Source organism: Gopherus evgoodei, chromosome 2 (assembly GCF_007399415.2).
Source record: "Gopherus evgoodei ecotype Sinaloan lineage chromosome 2, rGopEvg1_v1.p, whole genome shotgun sequence".
In the NCBI taxonomy this organism is placed as follows: domain Eukaryota; kingdom Metazoa; phylum Chordata; order Testudines; family Testudinidae; genus Gopherus; species Gopherus evgoodei.
The window spans coordinates 228409144-228431185 of NC_044323.1; the positions used below are offsets into that span (position 1 = coordinate 228409144).

General features: G+C 46.0%; 1 protein-coding gene across 1 annotated transcript in view; it reads right to left on the reverse strand.

The window, feature by feature from the left end:
- Positions 1-8138, reverse strand: part of LOC115645052 (epidermal retinol dehydrogenase 2-like) — a 32025-nt gene extending 23887 nt beyond the window's left edge. Inside the window, exons 1-3 of the mRNA XM_030549455.1 lie at positions 8115-8138; positions 5467-5631; positions 2880-3104 (exon numbers count right to left, since the gene is read on the reverse strand). Of these exons, the coding sequence (XP_030405315.1) occupies positions 2880-3104; positions 5467-5631; positions 8115-8138 (414 nt within the window). The remainder of the gene's footprint in view (positions 1-2879; positions 3105-5466; positions 5632-8114) is intronic.
- Positions 8139-22042: the final 13904 nt, after the last annotated feature.

Genomic DNA, 22042 nt, shown 5'->3' on the forward strand with positions numbered 1-22042 from the left:
AACGGTGGGCTATTCGAATCAGGGAGGCTTTGGAGGAAACATTTGATAATGAACACCAGTAATGTGTCTTTCTGTACAGCACTCTGCCATGCTTTGTTAACTTGCTGCCTTGCATGAAAATTCTGATGATTCCTAACTGGGATTTGTAGTCAGCAAATGATCAAACAGCCACTATGTATTATGACCAGTAGCAACCACCTGTGTAGGAGACAAATAAAGATTGGCTATCTTTCAGAGAGTTTGTTTTTATGAAATATCAATTAACAATACACACAAAAGGATTGGTGAGAAGATAACAGTGCAGGGTAGTGTAGGCTCTCATAGCTGTGTGTAAGTCCAGCTGTCATTTTGGAAGCAGTTCGAAGTGGTGGAGTGAACAGGGTACTGAGACGTTCCAGAAAGTTGCAAAGAATGTGTGGGATGAGTTTGGAAAGCAGTTCTGTATTGGCTGCAGGTGGGGCGAGCACGTGTTTGGGCTCAAGCTTGATTAGGAACTTCTCTGTTTGATCCTCCGTGACTTTTATCATCCACTCCTGGCCCTTTACAGTGCGCTTCTCACTCTTTTTTCTGTCTTGCCTTTCTATTTTAAATTTTTCCTTCAGAGTCTCTCTCCACTCCCTGCATTCTCTTTTGCCTCTGAGGATTGGCACACAGAGAACATGTCCTCCTTGCTCCACTTTGGTCACTTCCTTATCTGGCAGAGGGACTCAGCTGGTGTACAGTGGGTTCCCCTGAAGTCCACATCTGCAGAAGCACAAGAAACAATAAACAGAAGCATGATGGTTAGTTCATGCCCAGCATTGAATCATTACAGTAAAATACACCTCTTAACATATGAATCACTCTCATGTCCCTTGGCAAGCACACATCTTGACGAATACCCTAAAAATGGTGAGTTCGGCCCGGGTGGGAGTTGGGCATTTAAGATGGAGCATAGGGTCTAGGTGTTTTTTTAAGGGGATCAGTGCACGCGACTAGGGACAATATTGTAAAATCTGCATGAGTGCAACTTCAGACTCAGGCCCTATGCTGCTCGCCTGCGTGCCACTTTGGTCCCTGCACAAGTGATTGCCAAGGGAAAGTTTCCTACAATGGGGGAAGACACAAAGTAGCTCTGCCAAGGAATCTTCGGCAGAGGATGTCAAGTGCCTCCAGGAAAGTTTCCTAGAGATCTCTCTGGAAGATTCCAATGAAATCTCTGTGTGCATTAACACACTGTTCCGCCGCATTGCTTAGCTGCACAGGGGAATGTGGAGCACACTCAAACACAGCCAGTCTTGTAGGTTGCTATCCTTTCACCCACTTCTAGATTATACAGAGAAAAGGACAGCTCGACCTCATATAACCGAGCAGCATCAACTCAAAAACATCACTTACCAGGGCTCTCCTCTCCTGCGTCAGGCATGCCAGAGATGAACTGCTGGGACTGACTAGATCCCTTTGGAGTGGAAGAGAGGTCCTGACTCGCCATGCCACTGGACGATCCTGTCGTGTTCTCCACATTGTCCTCCAACCTGACCTCCTCATCCACAACTTTATCCTTGGGGTGGAGTCCACTGCCTTCAGCCCATCCTGAGTATCCACACGGTTCCTGGTGGTGGAGGTGGGGTTGCCACCAAGGATAGCATCCAGCTCCTTATAGAAGTGTCAGGTCTTTGGCACAGCGTTAGAGTGATGGTTTGCCTCCCTTGCCTTCTAGTACACCTGCCTCAGCTCCTTTATCTTCACACAGCACTGCTGCATAGACTTTATCCGACAAGCCATGAGAAATCTGACCATAGGTATCAAAGTTCCTACAGCTACAGCGGAGCTGGACTACACAGCCTCCTCTTCCCACAGTGTCAGCAGAGCCAACAACTCAGGTGTGCTCCAAGCAGGAGAATGTTTGCTGCATGGAGCTGCAATGGTCAGCTGGGCAGATGCAATGTGAGCTCTCCACACTAAGCAAACAGGAAGTGGAATTTCAAAAATTCCTGGGACTTTAAAGGGGGGAGAGACAGAAGTCTGTGTACCTGGGTGCAGGGCCGTGGAGTTCAAATTGCTGACCAGAGTGATCAGGATGGGCATTGTGAGACATCTCCTGGAGACCACTTACAGTGACATAACCAAGCGTGGTGTCTACATTGACACTTTGTCAATATAATTTTGCTGCAAAAAGCTCTATGCCTCTTGTTGAAGTAGTTTTATTTTGTTGGCCAAACAGGAGAGTTTTGTTGGAAGAAGGAACATTCCAGTGTGTACACCTCCACTGTTTTATTGACGAAACCTGACTTTTGTTGACAAAACAGTGTTTACTTAAGATATGGCAACAGAGCAGCAAAAGTTAAGTTTGTAGTGAGGTCCTATGATGTCTTCTTTTCCAGCTTACGCTGAGGAAGAATAAGTCCAAATCGTACATCAGGAAAACTAGGATGAGACCCTCCTGGTTGCTTTTTTGAAATGGTTATATCCCAAGGCATCCTTACTTAACTATAATTCACTGATAACATTGACAAATAGCAGAAAAATCTCTTTACTGTGTTTTACTGTTTCTCAGTAACATTTGCAAATTTTGAGGCTCAGCAATGAACATGTGAAGTCAACTACAACCATATGCTTTACCCTAGTCTTGACTTGAAGCAACTATTTTCCTTTAGAGGGAAAACTCACAGTATTTCAGTCTCCACCGTACATTAGATCAAACCCAATTATTTTATTACAAAAAACAGATTAAGCATTTACAAATACCTTCAATTTTTTTGTGTTAAATTGCAATAAATGGATATAAGTGGTAAATCCCTTTACCAAACATTACTGCTTCTAAAACTAATTCTTTGAAAGAGGTATCTTTTAATTAGATACAGTATTATACTGGAAAGAAAAGCAATGTAAAATATTACCTGATCTGCCACTCTGTAGACTTCTTCCCTGTTGCTGCAGTCACATCTGTAGGCATAAACTCCTTTGGCTCCATTTTCTTTGGCTAGTTTAATCGTCTCTTTGTTACCTTCTTCATCAATGTCCCAGAAAACCAGGGTAGCCCCAAGACGAGCAAAATTTAAGGCAACCTGCCTTCCAATCCCATTTGCAGCTCCTGTAATAAGCACTATTTCACCAGCAACATTCTTTTTACATGGAGGACAAATAAACAGAATGAAAGCCTCAAAGCAGTAATATCCTAATAAAATCAGGAATTCGAGAGTCTCCAAGATGCTGCTTAACTTGCACATGATTTTTCAGATATGAAGGATAATTTTTCTAATTAAAAAGATAAAACAAAAATGCTGCAGTGAAACTTCAGAGATAAAAAAAGGAATTAGCTTGTACCCTAAGGATCTAGTTAGTTAATAGGTCACAGTTCTTTTCTGCAAAAATGCATTTTATTGCTAGATATTTTTCTCGTCTTTTCCTAGGAAGTCATGGTATAGTACCGGTTGCTAAAGATTGCTTAGGCCAGAGGAGCAAGATCTCATAAGTCTCCTATTCTCTTTGTTCCAACACTCCATTTTCCATTGGTTATGATGTCATTATATATATATATATGGACTTTTGTATAGACACATTTTGTGTAATTGTTCACATTTCTGCCAAATAATAGATTGTTTTTGTAGCAGTTTGTTTAAACGGAGTGAAAGTCACCAGAATGCTCAGACTGCAATAACCTCCGAAGACAGACTGCTACAAAAGTTTCCTTCTCCCAAGAAAAAATGTGCACCACAGTTTCAAAGCACTGGAGAAAATGATTTGTCCAAAAACTGCAAAATTTCCATTGATATTATTATTCGTATTTTCATAGTACCCAGGAGCCCTAGATTTAAAAATCACACCCAGTGTTTTATGTTATGGTAAGTGGCACCAATGCTCCTGAGCAGCATAGCATTACAATCTTATAATTTTATTGTGACATCACATCATTCTGTTTCCTTTAAATTGTTCTCTGTTGTACATATCTATTGTGCCTTTAAATTGTAGGCTCTTAATTCTAGGGTCCTGTTATAAATTTGGCACATTTCACTTCTGAAGTTGCCCTGTGTAAACAGACAGTGCTATATAGTTAGTTTGTGATAAAACTATCTCAGGTTTTTCAGGTTACATTGAACAAATGGGTGAAATCTCACCCTTTCCAGCAGCAGTCAAGATGTGAGGGAAAACAATGTTTGCCAAATGGAACAAAGCAATAATTTGGGAAATAAGTTTATTTTCCATAGATGACAAGGCCAAAAAGGATCATCAGAATAACATGATCTCCCAATTTGACTTGCATAAGACAAGCCCTATTTTATCCAGCAATTACTGCAGCCAGCAGATAATTTCTGTTTGAGTTATAGCATATGTTTTTTTAAAAAATATTCCATCAAGATGTAAAGACTTTAAGTGACAGAGAATCCACCAAGTCCCTAGGTAAATTATTCCAATAGATAATTACCTTTATTGTGAAAACCTGTGCATTATTCTGAATGGGAATTATGAACTAAGAAAAAATTACTTGTCTCTGTCCTTTTTAATACAGTTAAAAATCTCAGTATAACAAGTTGTGAGATACTGTTACATTATAAAAAGGAGTACTAACAATATTTTTTAAAACAATCAAACAAGACCTAAGCAAGGACCACATATATAAGAAAAGTATAGTATTGATTCCCCTTTCTTTTTTCTGTTGCAGTGGCCATTACATATATATAAACATTTTTGTGAATAATTTTCAACCCTCCAAGCTTTATGCGGATTTTGTTTACAATGGTGTAATGAGGGATAGAGGATATATATCAAAAATAGTAGTCCAAAGCTAGATCTAAGGGGGACTGCCCGCTACCATGCCTAAGCCTAAAAGCACTTTTCAGATTTTGCATTTCTAAGACTGGTATTTTATGGAGTTGGGGGGGGGGGGACGGAAGATCTCCCTTGTACAAGGCAGCGGTACACGCGATTCTAAAGTACCACTGAAAGGTACAATGTGTTTGTTAGTTCTCGGCACACTTTTAACTGTCTTCTGACAGAATCGCAGCTGCTGTAGCTATTGTATTTCACAGAGCCTGCAGCCAATTTTCCTCCCAGCCCAGGAGATCCCACAAGCCAGGCGTTTGCGCCAACTGCATGCACAATTGTAAAGCACTGGCAAGACCAAGTTTTCCTCCTTTCAGATCCGCTGCGGAGAACTCCCCCCAACCCGCTCCTCCGCCCATCCTCCTGCCGACAGACGGGAGAGGCTGATTTCCACCCGCCCGTGTGTACTCTCCTCTGCGGGAGCGCTAGCTCAGCGGCGGCGCCAGCCTCGGCGGGCGGCTCCCCCCTTGCCCTGTCCCGCCCTCGGCGCTCCCGCCAGCCCGGGAAGCGCCGCAAGCCGGCGCGGCTGCTAGCCGGGGGAGAAGCCCGCCCCGAAGTGGCAGCGCCGCGCCGCGCCACTGGGAGAGCCGCCGCCGCCTGGCTCCGGTCCCCGGCACCGCCCCGCCCTGCCCCGCAGACCGCGTAGCTCCGCTCCGCACTCACCGGGTTGGCAACTCGGTCCAGTGTTGGGCGCTGCGCGCGCTGGCGAGGTAAATAGCTCCCCGGTCCCCGGCACGGCGCCTCCGCGCGGCTGCCCGCCAGCAGCCCTGACTCAACGAGGCGCTTGGCCGGGGATTGCAGCCGCAGCGGCCGGGGGCACCGAGGGGTCTGCGCCAGGGAGCAGGGGCGGGTGGTGCCTCGATGTGGGGCAGTTCCCAGTGTGCCCAAGTATTCCCCGCAGCGGGGGTGGGGGTGTTATAAAGCCAGGCGGGAGAGTCAGTGGCTGCTTTGGGTGAGTCTGCATCACAGTTTAAGTGCAGGGTTGTGGGACTTGAGTCAGCTGAGCTGTGTTAGGGAGCCCTGGGCTTAGGGTGACCAAAGGTCCCAATATTAGAGGCTTTGTCATATATAGGCAATTATTCCCCTCCCCAACAAAAAAAGTGTCCTAATTTTTGACACTTGATATCTGGTCACCCTACCTGGTCTTAAACATCTACGTTGTATTTTAACCCTATGTTAATACTTTTCTAACCCATGCTCACACCTAGGCTCTGATGTCCAAACTGAAGTGCCGAGATGTGAGTCAAAGTAACCATAGCCCAGTGTCCCTGGTGCCCCCCAGAATATGGCTGCTCTAGCCCTAGGACTGCAGTGCACCCTAGGAAAATTTTACTGCTTGCCATGCAGTGTTACCAGGAAGTAGCTTGCTTTGCAAAAGGCTTGTTCAGTTCCCAGTGCAAACCCAGGAGACTCTCTGAAAGTGTGCTTGTAGATCAGTGATCAGAAGAGACTGGGTTAATGTTGACCTGAGCTGGTGCTGTTTGCAAAAGGGGGGCAGAGGGGAGGGCGCGAGGGGAAGGGTGGCCTCTGTTTTAAAAAGAGTGGCTTGAATATTGTTGGGGTAAAGAGGACTAAGGAAGTTGTCCCATGGAATTGTGGGATATTTCTGACTGATTCCTGGGGCCTCAGTCAGGTGGGGCTGCATCTACACTGCAAAGCAATAGGGCTTGGACCCAGTATCATGGCTTAATTCAAGCTCAGAGTTTCTAGTCCCAGGGGCGATGAGTTGTATGTGCCCATACTCCACCAATATGAGAGCATGGGAGCCTGGCTCCACCAAAGTTCAGAGCCGGGTCTTCCCCCTGGCCTGCTGCTCCTGGGCCATTTAAAAGGGCTTGGGACCCCCGCCGCCACCACGAGCAGCACAACGGGTCTAAGGTGGCTTCCTGCTCACCCACCTGCTCCGCTTCTGGAAGTGGCCGCACATTCCTGTGGCCCGTGGGAGGGAGGGGGTGTCTCTGCGCAGTGCCTCTGCCCCGAGCTGCGGCCAATGGGAGCTGTGGGGGCATTGCACTGGGGCAGTGGCACGTAGAGACCTTTCCAGCCTCCTGCCTAGGAGCTGCTGCCAGAGGGGGATGTGGATCATTTTTGGGAACTGCCTGAGGTAAGCGCTGTGCCCCGACCATCTGCCCCAGCCCAGACCCCACACCCAAACTCCCTCCCAGAGCCCACCTCTTGCGCCCCAACCCCTTGCCCCAGCCCAGACCCTGCACCTGAACTCCCTCCCAGAGCCCACCCCCTGCACCCTATCCTGCACCCCAACTGCCTGCCCCAGTGCAGAGCCTGTATCCAAACTTCCTCCCAGAGCTCAACCCTTCCCCTCTCCCACACCTAAACTCCCTCCCAGAGCCTTAGGCAGGTTGGGGTGGAGGGAAGACTTGGATTCGTTCTGGCCACCACCAAAAAGTATACAAATCTGCCGCCTCTGTCCAGCCCTGCAGGGTTCTGGGACCTTGGGTCCGAGTCCTGGGTTAGTGTAATTGCAGTGTAGACATGGGGTGGGGGAGGGGGCGGTTAGGCTTGAGCCTGGACTCAAGCATGGGCTTATGTTGCAGTGTAGACATACCCTGAGGAGGCAGCTGTGTGCCTGGCAATTGTACCAGGTGGCTGCATAGTGCCTGAAAAGAGTAGCATCGAGAGGGTTCCTCAGCAAGGGGCCTTAGGGTCATCAGAGTCTTGCTGCCATAAGAAAGTTACAATTGTATTAACCACCACTGTGCTAGCCCCAGCTTTGCACTTAAGGCAGACAGAGCCAAGGCATTGCCCCTGTCCTCATCCCACCCTCCACACCGCTCTGCAAACAGGTACCCTTGAGCAGAGGTGCAGAGTCCTCCTATGCTATCTTGCTGCATCAGGGTTCCCAGGAGGTTGGTATGGCGCACAGACATCTCATCTCACTGGGGTAGACGAAGCCTCCTGAATCAACGGGTGCACTCTACTAAACTGCCCTTAATCCCTTGATGGAGGGGAGGCCTTGGGGTGGGTGGAATAGGGCTGGAGAACAAGTATACCTCACGTTCGCTGTCCAGTAATAGCTCCTGTCCTGTGGGTCTGGACCAAGCTGTCCTCTTGAGGTGCTGCGACCTGGTGCATGGGGCTGCAGTGCCAGTCATGTGGCTCAGTGATGCTGGAGGGCCTTGGCCAAACCTAAGTGATGCTGCAACCCTGTATGCCCGGTCCCAATGCTCAGAGAGGGGAACCACGCCCAGCCCTGCAAGCTTGCGCTCCTGACCATGTTATTGGCAGAGTTTAGTTTTGTGGTGGGGCAGTGAGCAAACCTGGCATCCTTTGCCAGTTCGCCCAGTTATTACTTTTCCACATGAATCTGCCGACATGGTTGTTATGCTTAATCCGATGACAAGGATGCGGTTCGTTACATGGAGTGGCTGCCTGCAATAGGTTGCGAACCCTGAGTTTGCTTAATTTCCTCAGCATTTGTGATGACCTGTGTCTTGCACTTGCATTATATAACATTGGCTGGAGACCTCCTGTATCCTTTCAGACTGCGTCTGGCTGCTGGAGCTACAAGTGAGTACTTTAGAGCCCTCTAATGCAATGTGAGCTCTGGTGTACTGGTTACTGGCCTGTCCATCTTCTTGGTACATGACAGGAGACCTGCCTTTCTGTAACAAGGCTGCCTACTGCGACAGTGAGTGAGTACAATGCACCTGCACCTCATCCCAGCTCTGAGATCAAGTTGGAATATAGAGAATAGCCACTTGCAAATTTATTTATTTGTTGATTTGTATTACCACAGCACCTCGGGGCCCTAACCATGGATCAGGACGCCACCGCATTAGGCCCTGTACAAACAGAACAAAAATATGGTTCCTGTTCCCAGAAGCCTACAATTTAAATATAAAACAAGCAACATAGATACAGACAGACTGGGAAGAACACGGCAACAGTGAGGCCAGCATGGTATTGGTCAGCATGACAGGCAGTGATATCAGCATGACAGGCAGTGATATCAGCACACCCGCAGCTTAACAGTGCCAATATTTTTTTAGGCATCACAGCAAAGGAGAGTTTTCAAGAGAGTTTTGAAGGAGTGTAATGAGTTAGTTTTGTGGATGTTTATGGGGAGCACCTTCCAAGCACGTGGGGCAGCAGAGAAAGTATGGAGATGTTGGTTTGAAAATTTAACAAGCTGGCAGTGGAAGCTGGCAGCATGTGCTGATTGGAGGTGAGAATCGACAGTTTGGTAGCGAATGAGAAATGATAGGTAAGGTGGAGACTGTGAAGGGCCGTGAAAGTGAAAATAAGGAGTTTGTATTAGATGTGATAGAGAAGGAGGAGCCAATGGAGGGCTTCAAAGGGAGGGTTGGTATGGTCAAAGTGATGGGATAGGAAAATTATCTTTGCAGCAGCATTCTGAATGGATATGAGTGGGTGAGGCTACATTTATTAAAGCTAGAGAGATCTGTAAAGTAACTATTACGGCTAAACACAATAAAGGGTATGCTAATAGTTTTGCAACGCTGAAAATTACATCTAAAGCAAAGCAACTAGCTTGCCCTTGTTTCAGGTCTTTAAGGAGACACCCATAGCAGTCAGTTTTCCTTGCATCCTAATTAAAACTATTTCTTTTTCCTTAGTAATTAAGTGAATGCTTCTATGACATTTAATTTAATTTAGCATTTTACATACCTTGCCCTAGCTAGCAGTTCTTTTAAAACTAGTTTAACTCACTTTAATTAGTGTTTGTATGCAAGAAGATCAAACATATGGTGGATAGACCCACCTAAACTTCTCCAATTTTACTGTGTATAACATTAGTAACTTCTGTCCACACATGTGCTTCCTGCCTATTTACGTCATGATCATTTTAATAGCTTCCATGGTATAAATTAATGTTTACATCTTTTTGTGTTTTTTAAAGAGGTAAGTAAGGTTATTTTAATCTCTGGATCTCCATTTTTGAATAAAAGTGCTCTGGTCCCCTACACAGTCATGAGGAAGGCCATAGAGGGAGTGGATTTTTAAAAAAGTGCTAAAATTAAGTTGAATTCCATAATATGCCTTTTCTATGCAGTATCATTGGATATTTTTTCATTTCAAACATTTAAATATTTAAATCAAATGGGTTTTGATGTAATTGAAGTTTGAAAATGTAAAGGCAAATTCTGCTCTGTAAGCATTGATAGCATATTTGCGTAGGGGGTATTTAATGAGATTTACAAATAACCACTCTATGTTCCACAGAACATAGACAGGCAGAAGACAGGCATGTTTTTTCTATTCTATTCGGGTTCTTATCCTTTGCTCATCACCATAGCATCTCAGCACCTTCCAGTGGTGCATTAAGCAATGTTATTGCACATTTATCACATGTTGTGTCATTTCTCATTCTCTCCACAAAGAGTGAAGTATGTGCAGTGGAGATTTAATTTAATGTAAATATTCCTGTGTATTTATGTAAGAGAAGGCAAGGTCAAAGAAATGCACTTTACATTTGGAGTGGAAAGGTTTGTGATGGTCTTAATTCCTGGGGGAGTTCATTCCACAGTCTTGAATTGTCCCTGGAGAAAGTTCTGTCTCCCACACAGTCAGGCTTTGCTCTTACTGTTGTGAGTTCTGTTGTGCCAGAAGAGCATAGCTGTCGACCGTGGTTTTTGTCCTGGGCTTGAGATGTTCTTTTAGATATCCTGGGCCCAAGCCATGGAAAGCTTTGAACATGAGGACTGAGACCTTGAACTTGAGATTCAATATTCTATAGAAAGCCAGGGTAGAGAGCAGAGGACAGGTTTGATATGTTTTCAGTAGCCTGTGTTGCTGAAGAGACACACTGCAGCATCCTGAACTAGCTGGAGTTTCTTAAGGGCTGAAGGCTTCATGCACAGGTGATCCAGCTGAGAGGTGACTAAGCATAAATAACTGAGTTTTCTAGCAAAGCGGAGATGGCAGAAAGCATCATAGGAGCTCAATGTCAGTGAGTAATCCAGGAGTGCTCCTAGATTATAGACTGAATGGACCATTTGTGGCTCTGTATAATCAATAGAGACATCACTGTGGCTGAAAGCTCTTCAAAATACTTTCTTCTGCCCACCAGCATCACCTCTGTGTTGCCTGGGTTCAGCTTAAGTCAGCTGTTCTTCATCCAAGAGCTGATCTCAACTGAGCCTTGGGCAAGGTTGGTGGTGGTGATGTGATTGTACATGATGAAAGATAGGTAGAGCAGTGTATCACCTGCATATTGCTGGCACTTGAGTCCACATCATCTGATCAGATCACCTGGTGATTGCATGTAGGTGTTGAAGAAGATTGGAGAAAGAATTTATCATCATGTGATTTCACAAGCAAGGAATCTAGTGGAGGAAATGCAGTTTCCCATCACCATATGTTGCATCCCTCCAGGAAGGACTCAAACCATTTTAGCACATTACCTTGGACCTCTGCCATCTCTCTCAAGTGAGCAGCAGACTCTCATGATCAACAGTGTCAAATGTTGCAGACAGGTCCAGGAGGATGAGTGGATGAAAGTCAGGCCCCATTCAACTATCTCATAGTAAGAATCCAAAAAAAATCAGGGCACCCAAACTTGCTTGTTACTCTTGAAAATCTGGGTTAATGGATATTTGACAGTGTAAATGCTGTGGTGCAGCAGCAGGAGCCAGTGCAATGTTTAGGTAGAAGGAAACACAGAACATGGCACAAACACGTGCGAAAATTAGTGCTAGCATGGTACCTTGCAGGAAAGAAAATCATCCGTAAGCATCAAGTTCCCTACCCAATGGACTACAGAATCGTATTCTCTCTTGCTGTGGCCTAATGACTGTTTAAGTATTTATCCATAGTGAAACAGTCATTTTTAGGGAGGAAGAGAGAGAGTGACTTTGTAGTCTAGTGGTTTGGGCACCTATCTGGGAGCTGGGAGACCCAGGGTCCAGTTCCACTGCTCTAATCACTCTTTCATTATTTATCTAGAGTGCAACAGCTTCAACAAGTGAGACTGAGGGAGTCTGCACAACAGAATATCCCATAACTCAGTGGCTAGAGCATGCTCATGGGAGGTCCCTGTTTAAATCCTTTCTCTTGCTTTTGGCAGAGGAGGGGAATTGAATGTGGGTCTCTGTAACAAAAAGATCTGCCCCTTTAATAGCTTGAGGGGTGGGGAAGAGGGAGCAGCCAGAGAGAATTGTAGCAGACAGGTACTGAGAGTTAGGTGACCCAGCAGATCATCATCATATGATTGGCTCACACTCTCAGCTGGGCAATGTAAAGGGGGAAAACCAGGAGAGAGGAGTGGTAACTATAGCAAGAGGCTGCAGGCTGGCTGGCTCTCCCTGTGGAGCCCACTGCAAGGTCAGAGAGGGTCCTAGATATCAGAGGACCCCAATCTGAACTGCTAACCAGACTGTTGTTTAACACACTTTGCTTTTCTTGTTTGTGGAGGCATAAGCACAACCCTGAAGAAAGGGACTAACCTGGGTGTGGCTGATTTTCTGTTCCCAGCTGGTGACTAGAACCACCAGTGTATAGACTCCCACATTCCAGGTGAGTGCTGTAACCACTGGACTAAAAATTATAAGGTTTACATCACCATGACCACCTCCTCCCCCTCTTCCCCCATTTTGTGTGGTGTACCTAACTCAGTCCCACATGAATGGGGCAGGGGACAGGGAGGGATAGCTTAGTGGTTTGAGCATTGGCTTGCTAAACCCAGGGTTGTGAGCTCAATCCTTGAGGGGGCCATTTGGGGAATTGGGGTAAAAATCTGGAGATTGGTCCTGCTTTGAGCAGGGGGTTGGAGTAGATGACCTCCTGAGATCCCTTCCAACCCTAATATTCTATGGTTCTATGATGTGCCTTAGGTACTGTGACAGAGCTTCCTCAGTGGGTCACTTGTTTCTGTTTAGCAGCAGGCTGGGGTATTCCTCTTTTCCCTCAGAATTTTCCCCACACCCCTGGGTCTACTGTCCACACTCTGTTGGAGCAGGGTTCCTCTTGACCTCCCTGATAGGGGCATGGGGACAGGAGCCTCTCAGTCTCTGGTAGCCCCTCTGGGTATGGTGGCAACAGACCAGACACCCAGTTCAATCTTTCTCCTCTGGCAGGGTCTCTTCCCTCAGACAGCCAGGGCACAGAAGGGCTGTCCATCTTGTTGGGCAGGGATTCTCCTGACCTTTAACTCTGTAACTGCGTTGTTTCTCTCCTAATGCTTGTCAGTGTCTGCACTGCCCAACTCTCTAGTAGCTCACCTTACTCCCTCAGCTCTTATTGCATGCCCCTATCCGGCTGGAGGGGAGGCTTTTAACAGGTTCTAGCAGGCCCTTGATTGGCCCCAGGTGTCCTAATTAACCCTCGCTCCTCTTTGCCCAGGTCGCTCCATCCCTTCATGGCCCCTGGCTAGTCCTTGGCTCCCCTCTTCTCCCACTTAGACCTTCCCGAGTGGTCGGTCATCCGAACTCCCAAGATCGAGGCTGATCATGTAATTTGGAGTGAATCTTCCCTGGGTGGTTGGGAAAGTTCCCTGGCCATCATCCATCTCTTCACCAGTTGTAGGAGGAAGGGTCGTTCTAGTCTACCCATTTGCAGAGGTCTGGTGGCAGTCCCGTCATGTACTGGCCAATGACCAGAATTTCCAGAGTTTCTTCTGGACTGTGGGCCTCGGGTCGCAGTCACTTCCACGTGAGGTGGGTGAGGTCGAATAGTTGGGACCAGAGAGACTTGCTCTGCTGATACGTCCACTCATGATACTTCTGGGCCTGCACCGCTGCCATCGCCCCCGATTGGGCCATTATCTCTACTTTCAACTGGGGGTAGTTGGCTGCAACTTCTGCAGGCATGTCATAGTAAGCCTTCGTGGGCTCCCCACACAAAAAGGGGGCAAGGATGCTAGCCCACTGGTCTTGGGGCCAGGCCTCATGCAGTGTGGTCTTGTCAAAAGAGGTATGCCTCTGCATAGTCTTCCACAGTCATCTTTGCTAGATAACTGGTGGCCGTCAGGGCTCGCATCCCATTGGGCCCATGGGCTAGGGTGGTCAGGGCTTTCAGCTGGTCCATCACCTCTTGCAGGAGGACTCAGTCCTGGGTCACATGACTCATCAGTAATCGGTTGGTCTTGTGCTACAACCACATCGATTCTTGCTGGGATGTCATCTGGGCTTGGGTGGCCTCCTGCTGGGCCACTGTAAACTGTACTTTTGTCCTAACCAAGTCGTCCATTGTGGTGAGGACAAGAAAATCTCCCTCTCCCCACATTCACTGTATAAGGATCCTAGCTGCCTAACTTGGCTTTGTGGATTGCAATATTGTTCCTGTGACTTACTAGAAACACTTAGCATCACGGCACCTAAGAATCTTCGTGGATTCCACCCTTATGTTTTGGCCTCCTGAAAATTGCACCCAGCATCTTTTAGACTTGCTGTGAATGGAGAATCTGTGTTGATTTTGGGGGAGGGGAGAGTTAAAAATGGGGAACAGGGTCTGGAATTTCTTCCTTGGAAAATTTTGAAATACCTACAGCAAATCCTAGCATTTTGCAAGATGAAAACATTTCAAAAGACAGACTTAGCATGTGTGGAGGCATGGGGTGGGAAAACACGACGGTGACTGTGCATTTCCTGGTTTCTAATGTTTGTGTTTTTTGTGGGTCAGTGTTTCCTGGTCCTCAATTGTTGCTGTTTTTGGCTGTCCACTTTCATGTTCTGGAAGGGTATTAGACACTACTGAGCAACCGTAGCTACCCTGAACAAAGTTCCTTGTCTTTTGAGAAACTGGTGGTAAGAAGGCGATCATGGAACTAGAAGGGATCTCAAGAGGTCATCTAGTCTAGTCCCCTGCACTCAAGGCAGGACTAAGTATTATCTCTAGACCATTCCTGAGAGGCGTTTGTCTAACCTGCTCTTAAAAATCTCCAATGACAGAGATTCCCCAACCTCCCTAGGCAATTTATTCTAGTGCTTAACCACTCTGACAGTTAGGAAGTTTTTCCTAATGTCCAACCTAAACTGCCCTTGCTGCAATTTAAGCCCATTGCTTCTTACTCATAGACTCATCGGTCAGAAGGGACCAATATGATCATCTAGTCTGACCTCCTGCACAAGGCAGGCCACAGAACCCTACCCATCCACTTTTATACAACCCCTAATCCAGGACTGAGTTATTGAAATCCTCAAAACTGGTTTGAAGACCTCAAACTGCAGAGAATCCACCAGCAAGCGACCCATGCCCCACGCTGCAGAGGAAGGCGAAAAACCTCCAGGACCCCTGCCAATCCGCCCTGGAGGAAAATTCCTTCCCGACCCCAAATATGGTGATCAGCTAAACCCTGAGAATGTGGGCAAGACTCACCAGCCAGCACCCAAGAAGGAATTCTCTGCAGTAACTCAGTTCCCATCCCATCCAACATCTCCCTGCAAACCATTGAGCAGACTTATCTGGTGATAATCCAAGATCAATTGCCCAAATTAAACTATCCTATCATAACATCCCCTCCATATACTTATCAAGCTTAGTCTTGAAGCCAGATAAGTCTTTTGCCCCCACTACTTCCCTTGGAAGGCTGTTCCAAAACTTCACTCCCCTAATGGTTAGAAACCTTCGTCTAATTTCAAGTCTAAACTTCCTAATATCGAGTTTGTACCCATTCGTCCTCGTGCCTACATTAGAACTAAACTTAAATAATTCCTCTCCCTCCCTAACGTTAACGCCCCTGATATATTTATATAGAGCAAGCATATCCCCCCGCATCCTTCTTTTGGCCAGGCTAAACAAGCCAAGCTCTTTGAGTCTCCTTTCATAAGGCAGGTTTTCCATTCCTCGGATCATCCTAGTAGCCCGTCTCTGGACCTGTTCCAGTTTGAATTCATCCTTCTTGAACATGGGACACCAGAACTGCACACAATATTCCAGATGGGGTCTCACCAGCGCCTTATATAACGGTACTAACACCTCCTTATCCCTGCTGGAAATACCTCGCCTAATGCATCCTAAAATCGCATTTGCTTTTTTAACAGTCGTATCACATTGGCAGCTCATAGTCATCCTGCTATCGACCAATACCCCAAGGTCCTTCTCCTCCTCCGTCGCTTCCAACTGATGCGTCCCCAACGTATATCTAAAATTCTTATTATTAATCCCTAAGTGCATGACCTTGCACTTTTCACCATTGTATTTCATCCTACTACTCTTACTCCAGTTTACAAGGTGGTCCAGATCTTCCTGAATAGTATCCCTGTCCTTCTCTGTGTTAGCAATACCCCCCAACTTTGTGTCATCCGCAAACTTTATTAGCGCATTCCCGCTCTTTGTGCCAAGGTCGGTAATAAAAAGGTTAAATAAGATGGGTCCCAAAACCGATCCTTGAGGGACTCCACTAGTAACCTCCTTCCAACCTGACAGTTCACCCTTCAATACGACCCGCTGGAGTCTCCCCTTTAACCAGTTCCTTATCCACCTTACAACTTTCATATTCATCCCCATCTTTTCCAATTTAACTAACAGTTCCCCATGCGGAACCGTGTCAAACGCCTTACTGACATCGAGGTAAATTAGATCTACCGCATTTCCTTTATCTAAGTAATCCGTCACCTTCTCAAAGAAGGAGATCAGATTGGTTTGGCACGATCTACCTTTAGTAAATCCATGTTGCAATTTGTCCCAATTACCATTGACCTCTATGTCCTTGACTACTTTCTCCCTTAAAATTTTTTCCAAGACCTTACATACTATAGACGTCAAGCTAACAGGCCTATAATTACCCGGATCACTTTTATTCCCTTTCTTAAAAATAGGGACTATGTTAGCAATCCTCCAGTCGTACGGCACAACCCCCGAGTTTATCGATTGCTTAAAAATTCTCGCTAACGGGCTCGCAATTTCACGCGCCAGTTCCTTTAATATCCTCGGATGGAGATTGTCCGGGCCCTCCGATTTTGTCCCATCAAGCTGTTCAAGTTTGGCCTCTACCTCAGTTGCGGTAATATCCATCTCCATATCCACATTCCCGCTTATCATCCCTCCATCATCGCTAAACTCCTCACTAGTCTTATTAAAAACTGAGGCAAAGTACTTATTTAGATATTGGGCCATGCCTAGGTTGTCCTTAACCTCCATTCCATCCTCAGTGTATAGCGGCCCCACTTCTTCTTTCTTTGTTTTCTTCTTATTTATGTGGCTGTAGAACCTTTTACTATTGGTTTTGATTCCCTTTGCAAGGTCCAGTTCAATGTGGCTTTTAGCCTTCCTCACTTTATCCCTACATGTTCTGATCTCACCAAGGTAGCTTCCCTTGCTAATCCCGCCTTTCTTCCACTCCCTGTAAGCTTTCTGCTTTCTCCTAATCCCCTCTCTGAGTTGCTTGCTCATCCAGCTTGGCCTACAACTCCTGCCCATGGTTTTTTTCCCCTTTCTTGGGATGCAGGCTTCCGACAATTTCCGCAGCTGCGACTTAAAGTAATTCCAGGCCTCCTCCACATTTAAATCCGCAAGTTCCTCCATCCAATCCACTTCCCTAACTAATTTCCTTAACTCTTTAAAATTAGCCCTCGAGAAATCGAAAACCCTAATCCGAGATCTACATTTGTTTATCCTTCCATCTAGTTTGAACTGAATCAGCTCATGATCACTCGAACCAAGGTTATCCCCTACCACCATTTCTTCTACGAGGTCCTCACTGCTCACAAAAACCAAATCTAAAATGGCATCCCCTCTCGTAGGTACTTCAACTACTTGATGAAGAAATCCATCCGCTATCACATCCAGAAAAATCTGACCCCTATTATTCTTGCAAGCACTCGTCCTCCAGTCTATATCCGGGAAGTTGAAGTCTCCCATAATCACACATTTCCCCTTTGTGTTTACTTCATTAAAGACATTAAAGAGGTCTCTATCCATGTCCAAATCAGATCCGGGCGGTCTATAGCCCATCCCAAGCACTATCTCAGGGGAAGCTCTAGTTGCTTTTTTACCCAGTGTGATTTTTGCCCAGACAGACTCTGTCTTATCCATTCCATCGCTTCTTATTTCATTACAGTTAATCTCATCATTGATGTACAAGGCTACTCCACCACCTTTGCCTTTCTTCCTGTCTTTTCTAAACAGCACATAGCCTTCAATACCTGTACTCCAGTCATGAGTACTATTCCACCAGGTTTCTGTTATCCCTATAATATCCGGTTTCACTTCCTGCACCAGTAGCTCCAGTTCCTCCATCTTGTTACCTAGGCTCCTCGCATTAGTGTACAGACATTTTAATTTTTGGCATTTAGCGTCAATGACATTCTTTCCCCCGTCGTGCACAGACCTTCTACCACCAGCATCACCCGTTAATCTGGTTTCTACTCCACTATTCCTCCTTGGATCAATCCTTTGGTCCGCAAGGGTATCCCCTCTCACTTTGTTTACCCCCCTCTCCAGGTTATATTCCGGCGTGGAGATCTCCTGAACATCTCCCAACCATCTCCCCCAACTTCCTAGTTTAAAGCTCTCTTGATGAGGTCGGCGAGCCTCCATCCTAGAATTCTATTTCCTTCCTTACTTAGATGAAGTCCATCCTGAGCGAACAGTTGTCTGTCCGTAAACGCTTCACAATGACCGTACATCCCAAAGCCCTCCTTGTAACACCAATGCCTGAGCCATCTGTTGATCGCCATAATCTTGTCACTCCTTCGTCGCCCTGCCCTAGGAACCGGCAGAATCCCATTGAAGATCACCTGAGCCTCGATTTCTTTGAGCGTCTTCCCCAGTCTGGCATAATCCTCCTTGATACAGTCCAGCGAGTAACTAGCCGTATCATTCGTTCCGACATGAAGGACAATCAACGGATTCTTTCCCGCTCCCGCTAGGATCCTATTCAGCCTCAGGTCCACATCCTGTATCTTAGCCCCTGGCAGACAGCACACCCTTCTGTTCTCCCGATCAGGTCTAGTTACAGGCCTGTCTATTCTTCTCAGTAAAGAGTTTCCAATCACGTAGACTTGCCTTTTCCTGGCGACAGTGTGATTCTCCGGTCTATCCCCCACACCAGCTTGCCGCAAGTCCTCTCGATTTGTATTCGCCCTTACAATCCTCCTCGGGCTCATACTTGGTGCCGCCTCCATTGACTCCTCCCCTCCTTCTGCAGGACTAGCTGCTCGTCTCTTTTTCCTTGCCCTCTCTCCTTCAGCAGCCTGCTGTGCTCCATCTTCATTTTCCAACTCAGCAAACCTGTTCCTGAGTTCTGTTTCTCCATCACTGGCCCGTCTTTTCCTCTGCCTGGTTCTCCTAGTCACATGCTTCCACCGTCCACTTTCCTCACCCAGCAGCCCCTCCTCAGAGTTCTTTGGTCCTGCTTCTATCCGCTCGTCTGAGCTTATCCCCTGCGCCTCATCATGTCTGTGTTCCATCATCTGCTCAAACCCCCTTCTAAACTCAGCCAGAGTTTCCACCTGCATCTCCAGTCCTCTTATCTTTTCTTCCAGCAGCTCTATCAGGCGGCACTTCATGCAGACAAAACTCCTTTCAGGTGCCCCCTCCAGGACCATGTACATGCCACAGCTACTGCATCCGGTCATCCTCAGCATGTCTCTACCTGCTGCCTCTGCCTCCATCAAGCCGTTCCACCTCTGTGCCTGGCAGTCCACGCCTCACGCCGTACCACAGGCCACCAACGAGCACTGGACCCCTGCCCCTTCCCTTGTCTGACTTCCTGGTTTCTCTGCCTTGGTCTCCCCTGTGACCTCCCCCTGGGAACTCCCACTGGAACTCCCCTGTTAGCAGCTCTGTTCGCTGGCTCCTGTGCCACTGCAGCTTCTTGTCCTATCTTCAGAGGTTAAGAAGAACAATTTTTCTCCCTCCTCCTTGTAACAACTTTTTATGTACTTGAAAACTGTTATCATGTCCCCTCTCGGTCTTCTCTTCTCCAGACTAAACAAACCCATTTTTTTCAATCTTCCCTCATAGTCATGTTTTCTAGACCTTTAATAATTTTTGTTGCTCTTCTCTAGACTTTCTCCAATTTGTCCACATCGTTCCTGAAATATGGCACACAGAACTGGACACAATAATCCAGTTGAGGCCTGATCCGCTCGGAGTAGAGTGGAAGAATTACTTCTTGTATCTTGCTTACAATACTCCTGCTAATACATCCCAGAATGATGTTTGCTTTTTTTTAAATTTGCAACAGTGTTACACTGTTGACTCATATTTAGCTTGTGATCCACTATGACCCCCAGATCCCTTTCTGCAGTACTTCTTCCTAGGCAGCTATTTCCCATTTTGTACGTGTGCAAGTGATTGTTCCTTCCTAAGCGGAGTACTTTGCATTTATCCTTATTGAATTTCATCCTGTTTACTTTAGACCATTTCTCCAGTTTGTCCAGATCATTTTGAATTTTAATTCTATCCTCCAAAGCACTTGCAACCCCTCCCAGCTTGGTATCATCCGCAAACTTTGTAAGTGTATTCTCTATGTCATTATCTAAATCATTGATGAAAATATAGAACAGAAGCGGACCCAGAACCAATCCCTGCGAGACACACTCAATATGCCCTTCCAGCATGATTGTGAGCAGTTAATAACTACTCTGGGAATGATTTTCCAGCCAGTTCTGCATCCACCTTATAGTTGCATTTCCCCAGTTTGTTTATGAGAAGGTCATGTGGGACAGTATCAAAAGCCTTATTAAAGTCAAGATATACCACATCATGATTGAGAAGCACCTTGGAGGTGGGGGCATCCTGAGCACATTTTGCTGCCCCTCAGCTGTCATCTCCCTTCTCCTCCTAGCATCTACACCTTCAGTAGGGAGGGTCCGTGTGGATGAAGAAAGGAAGTAGTCAATGGGCTGTGAAGAGTGCAGTGGGAGGCAACCAGTCTTTACTCCATATCAAAGTTTATTGCAGAGACAAGGAGCTTTACATATCAGTTGCTCCCAGAAGTAGGAAATGGAGAATCCCACAGTCGCAGGGAAGGATCTCAGGGCTACACTTTATCACAGGAACTGGGGTAAGGGAAACTCCACAATGCCTTACGTTCATCAGACCTTGTTCTTCACTAGGAAGATGGTATGCTGGTAACTTTGAGCCTGAATAGTTGGAGACTTGCAAGTAGGAAGTGCAGAGCTTTTTTGGCAGCTGACCTGTAACTGTGGAGGTCACACCCTAAATATGTTAAAATCATCATGACTCACTGCCCTCAGAAAAATACAAACATATCTGCATTGCTTTCCCATGATGAAGGTAATAAAAATTCCTGTGTGGTAGGAGGGGAGAAGAGAAAAACAAATCCTAAGACATTTGTAAAACTTGTCTTGTTAGCTTTCTAAGATTGGAAGATGCATTGGCAGAAAGTGCAATGTGAAAACCTAGATATTGATTTTTATAGAACAGTTATGCAACACGTGAAGGGTGAGGAAACCCTATCATCATCATTGAAGATCCCAGCGTAAACTGAGATGGGGCCACTTTCTGAACATAGTTTCTGTAGTTAAGAAATAGAGAATGTGGGAATAATCATACTGCCAGTGGTTGTGAATAATCATAGTTTCTCATACTTTTCCACACCAGGACCCCCTTACCGGAATCTTAGCCTCTTCAAAACTTCTCATTTAGCAACATGGGAAGGGCAAGATGGTCGCAGCTACCTCACAACTATTCATGACCCCCTGGCAGCTCAAAAGCAAACACATCAGTGGATATGTAGAACAATTGATCACTGTCCTCTTTATAAGAGCCCTTAATATATTTGAGAGTCTCCCCCTCAGTTTTCTTTTCTCAGGACTAAACATGCCCATTTTTTAACCTTTCCTTAAAGGTCAGATTTTATAATTTTTGTTGAGTTCCTCTGGATTCTCTCCAATTTGTCTACATTTTTGCTAAAGTGTGGTGCTCAGAATTGGACACAGTACTCCAGCTGAGGACTCACCAGAGCCGAGTAGAGTGGGACAATTACCACATATGTCTTACGTACAACACTCCTGTTAATACACTGCAGAATTATATTAGCCTTTTTTGCAACTGCATCATATTGTATAACTCATGTTCAGTTTGTGATCCACCTGATCCTATTCAGCAGTACAATCACCTAGCCAATTACTCCCCGTTTTGTAGTTGTACATTTGATTTTTAATTCTTAAGTGTTGTACTTTGCATTTGTCAATGCTTCTGTCATTACTTTTTGTGAATAGGCTGAATTCATGGGAAGGTGGCATTGTGTTTCTAGCACTGGATTTGATTTGCTGCTTTTGGAGTATTGCTGGATCATCTTGGATAATTCCTTAGTGTAAGAGATGTTAGGTTCAGGTGTTGAATGAAG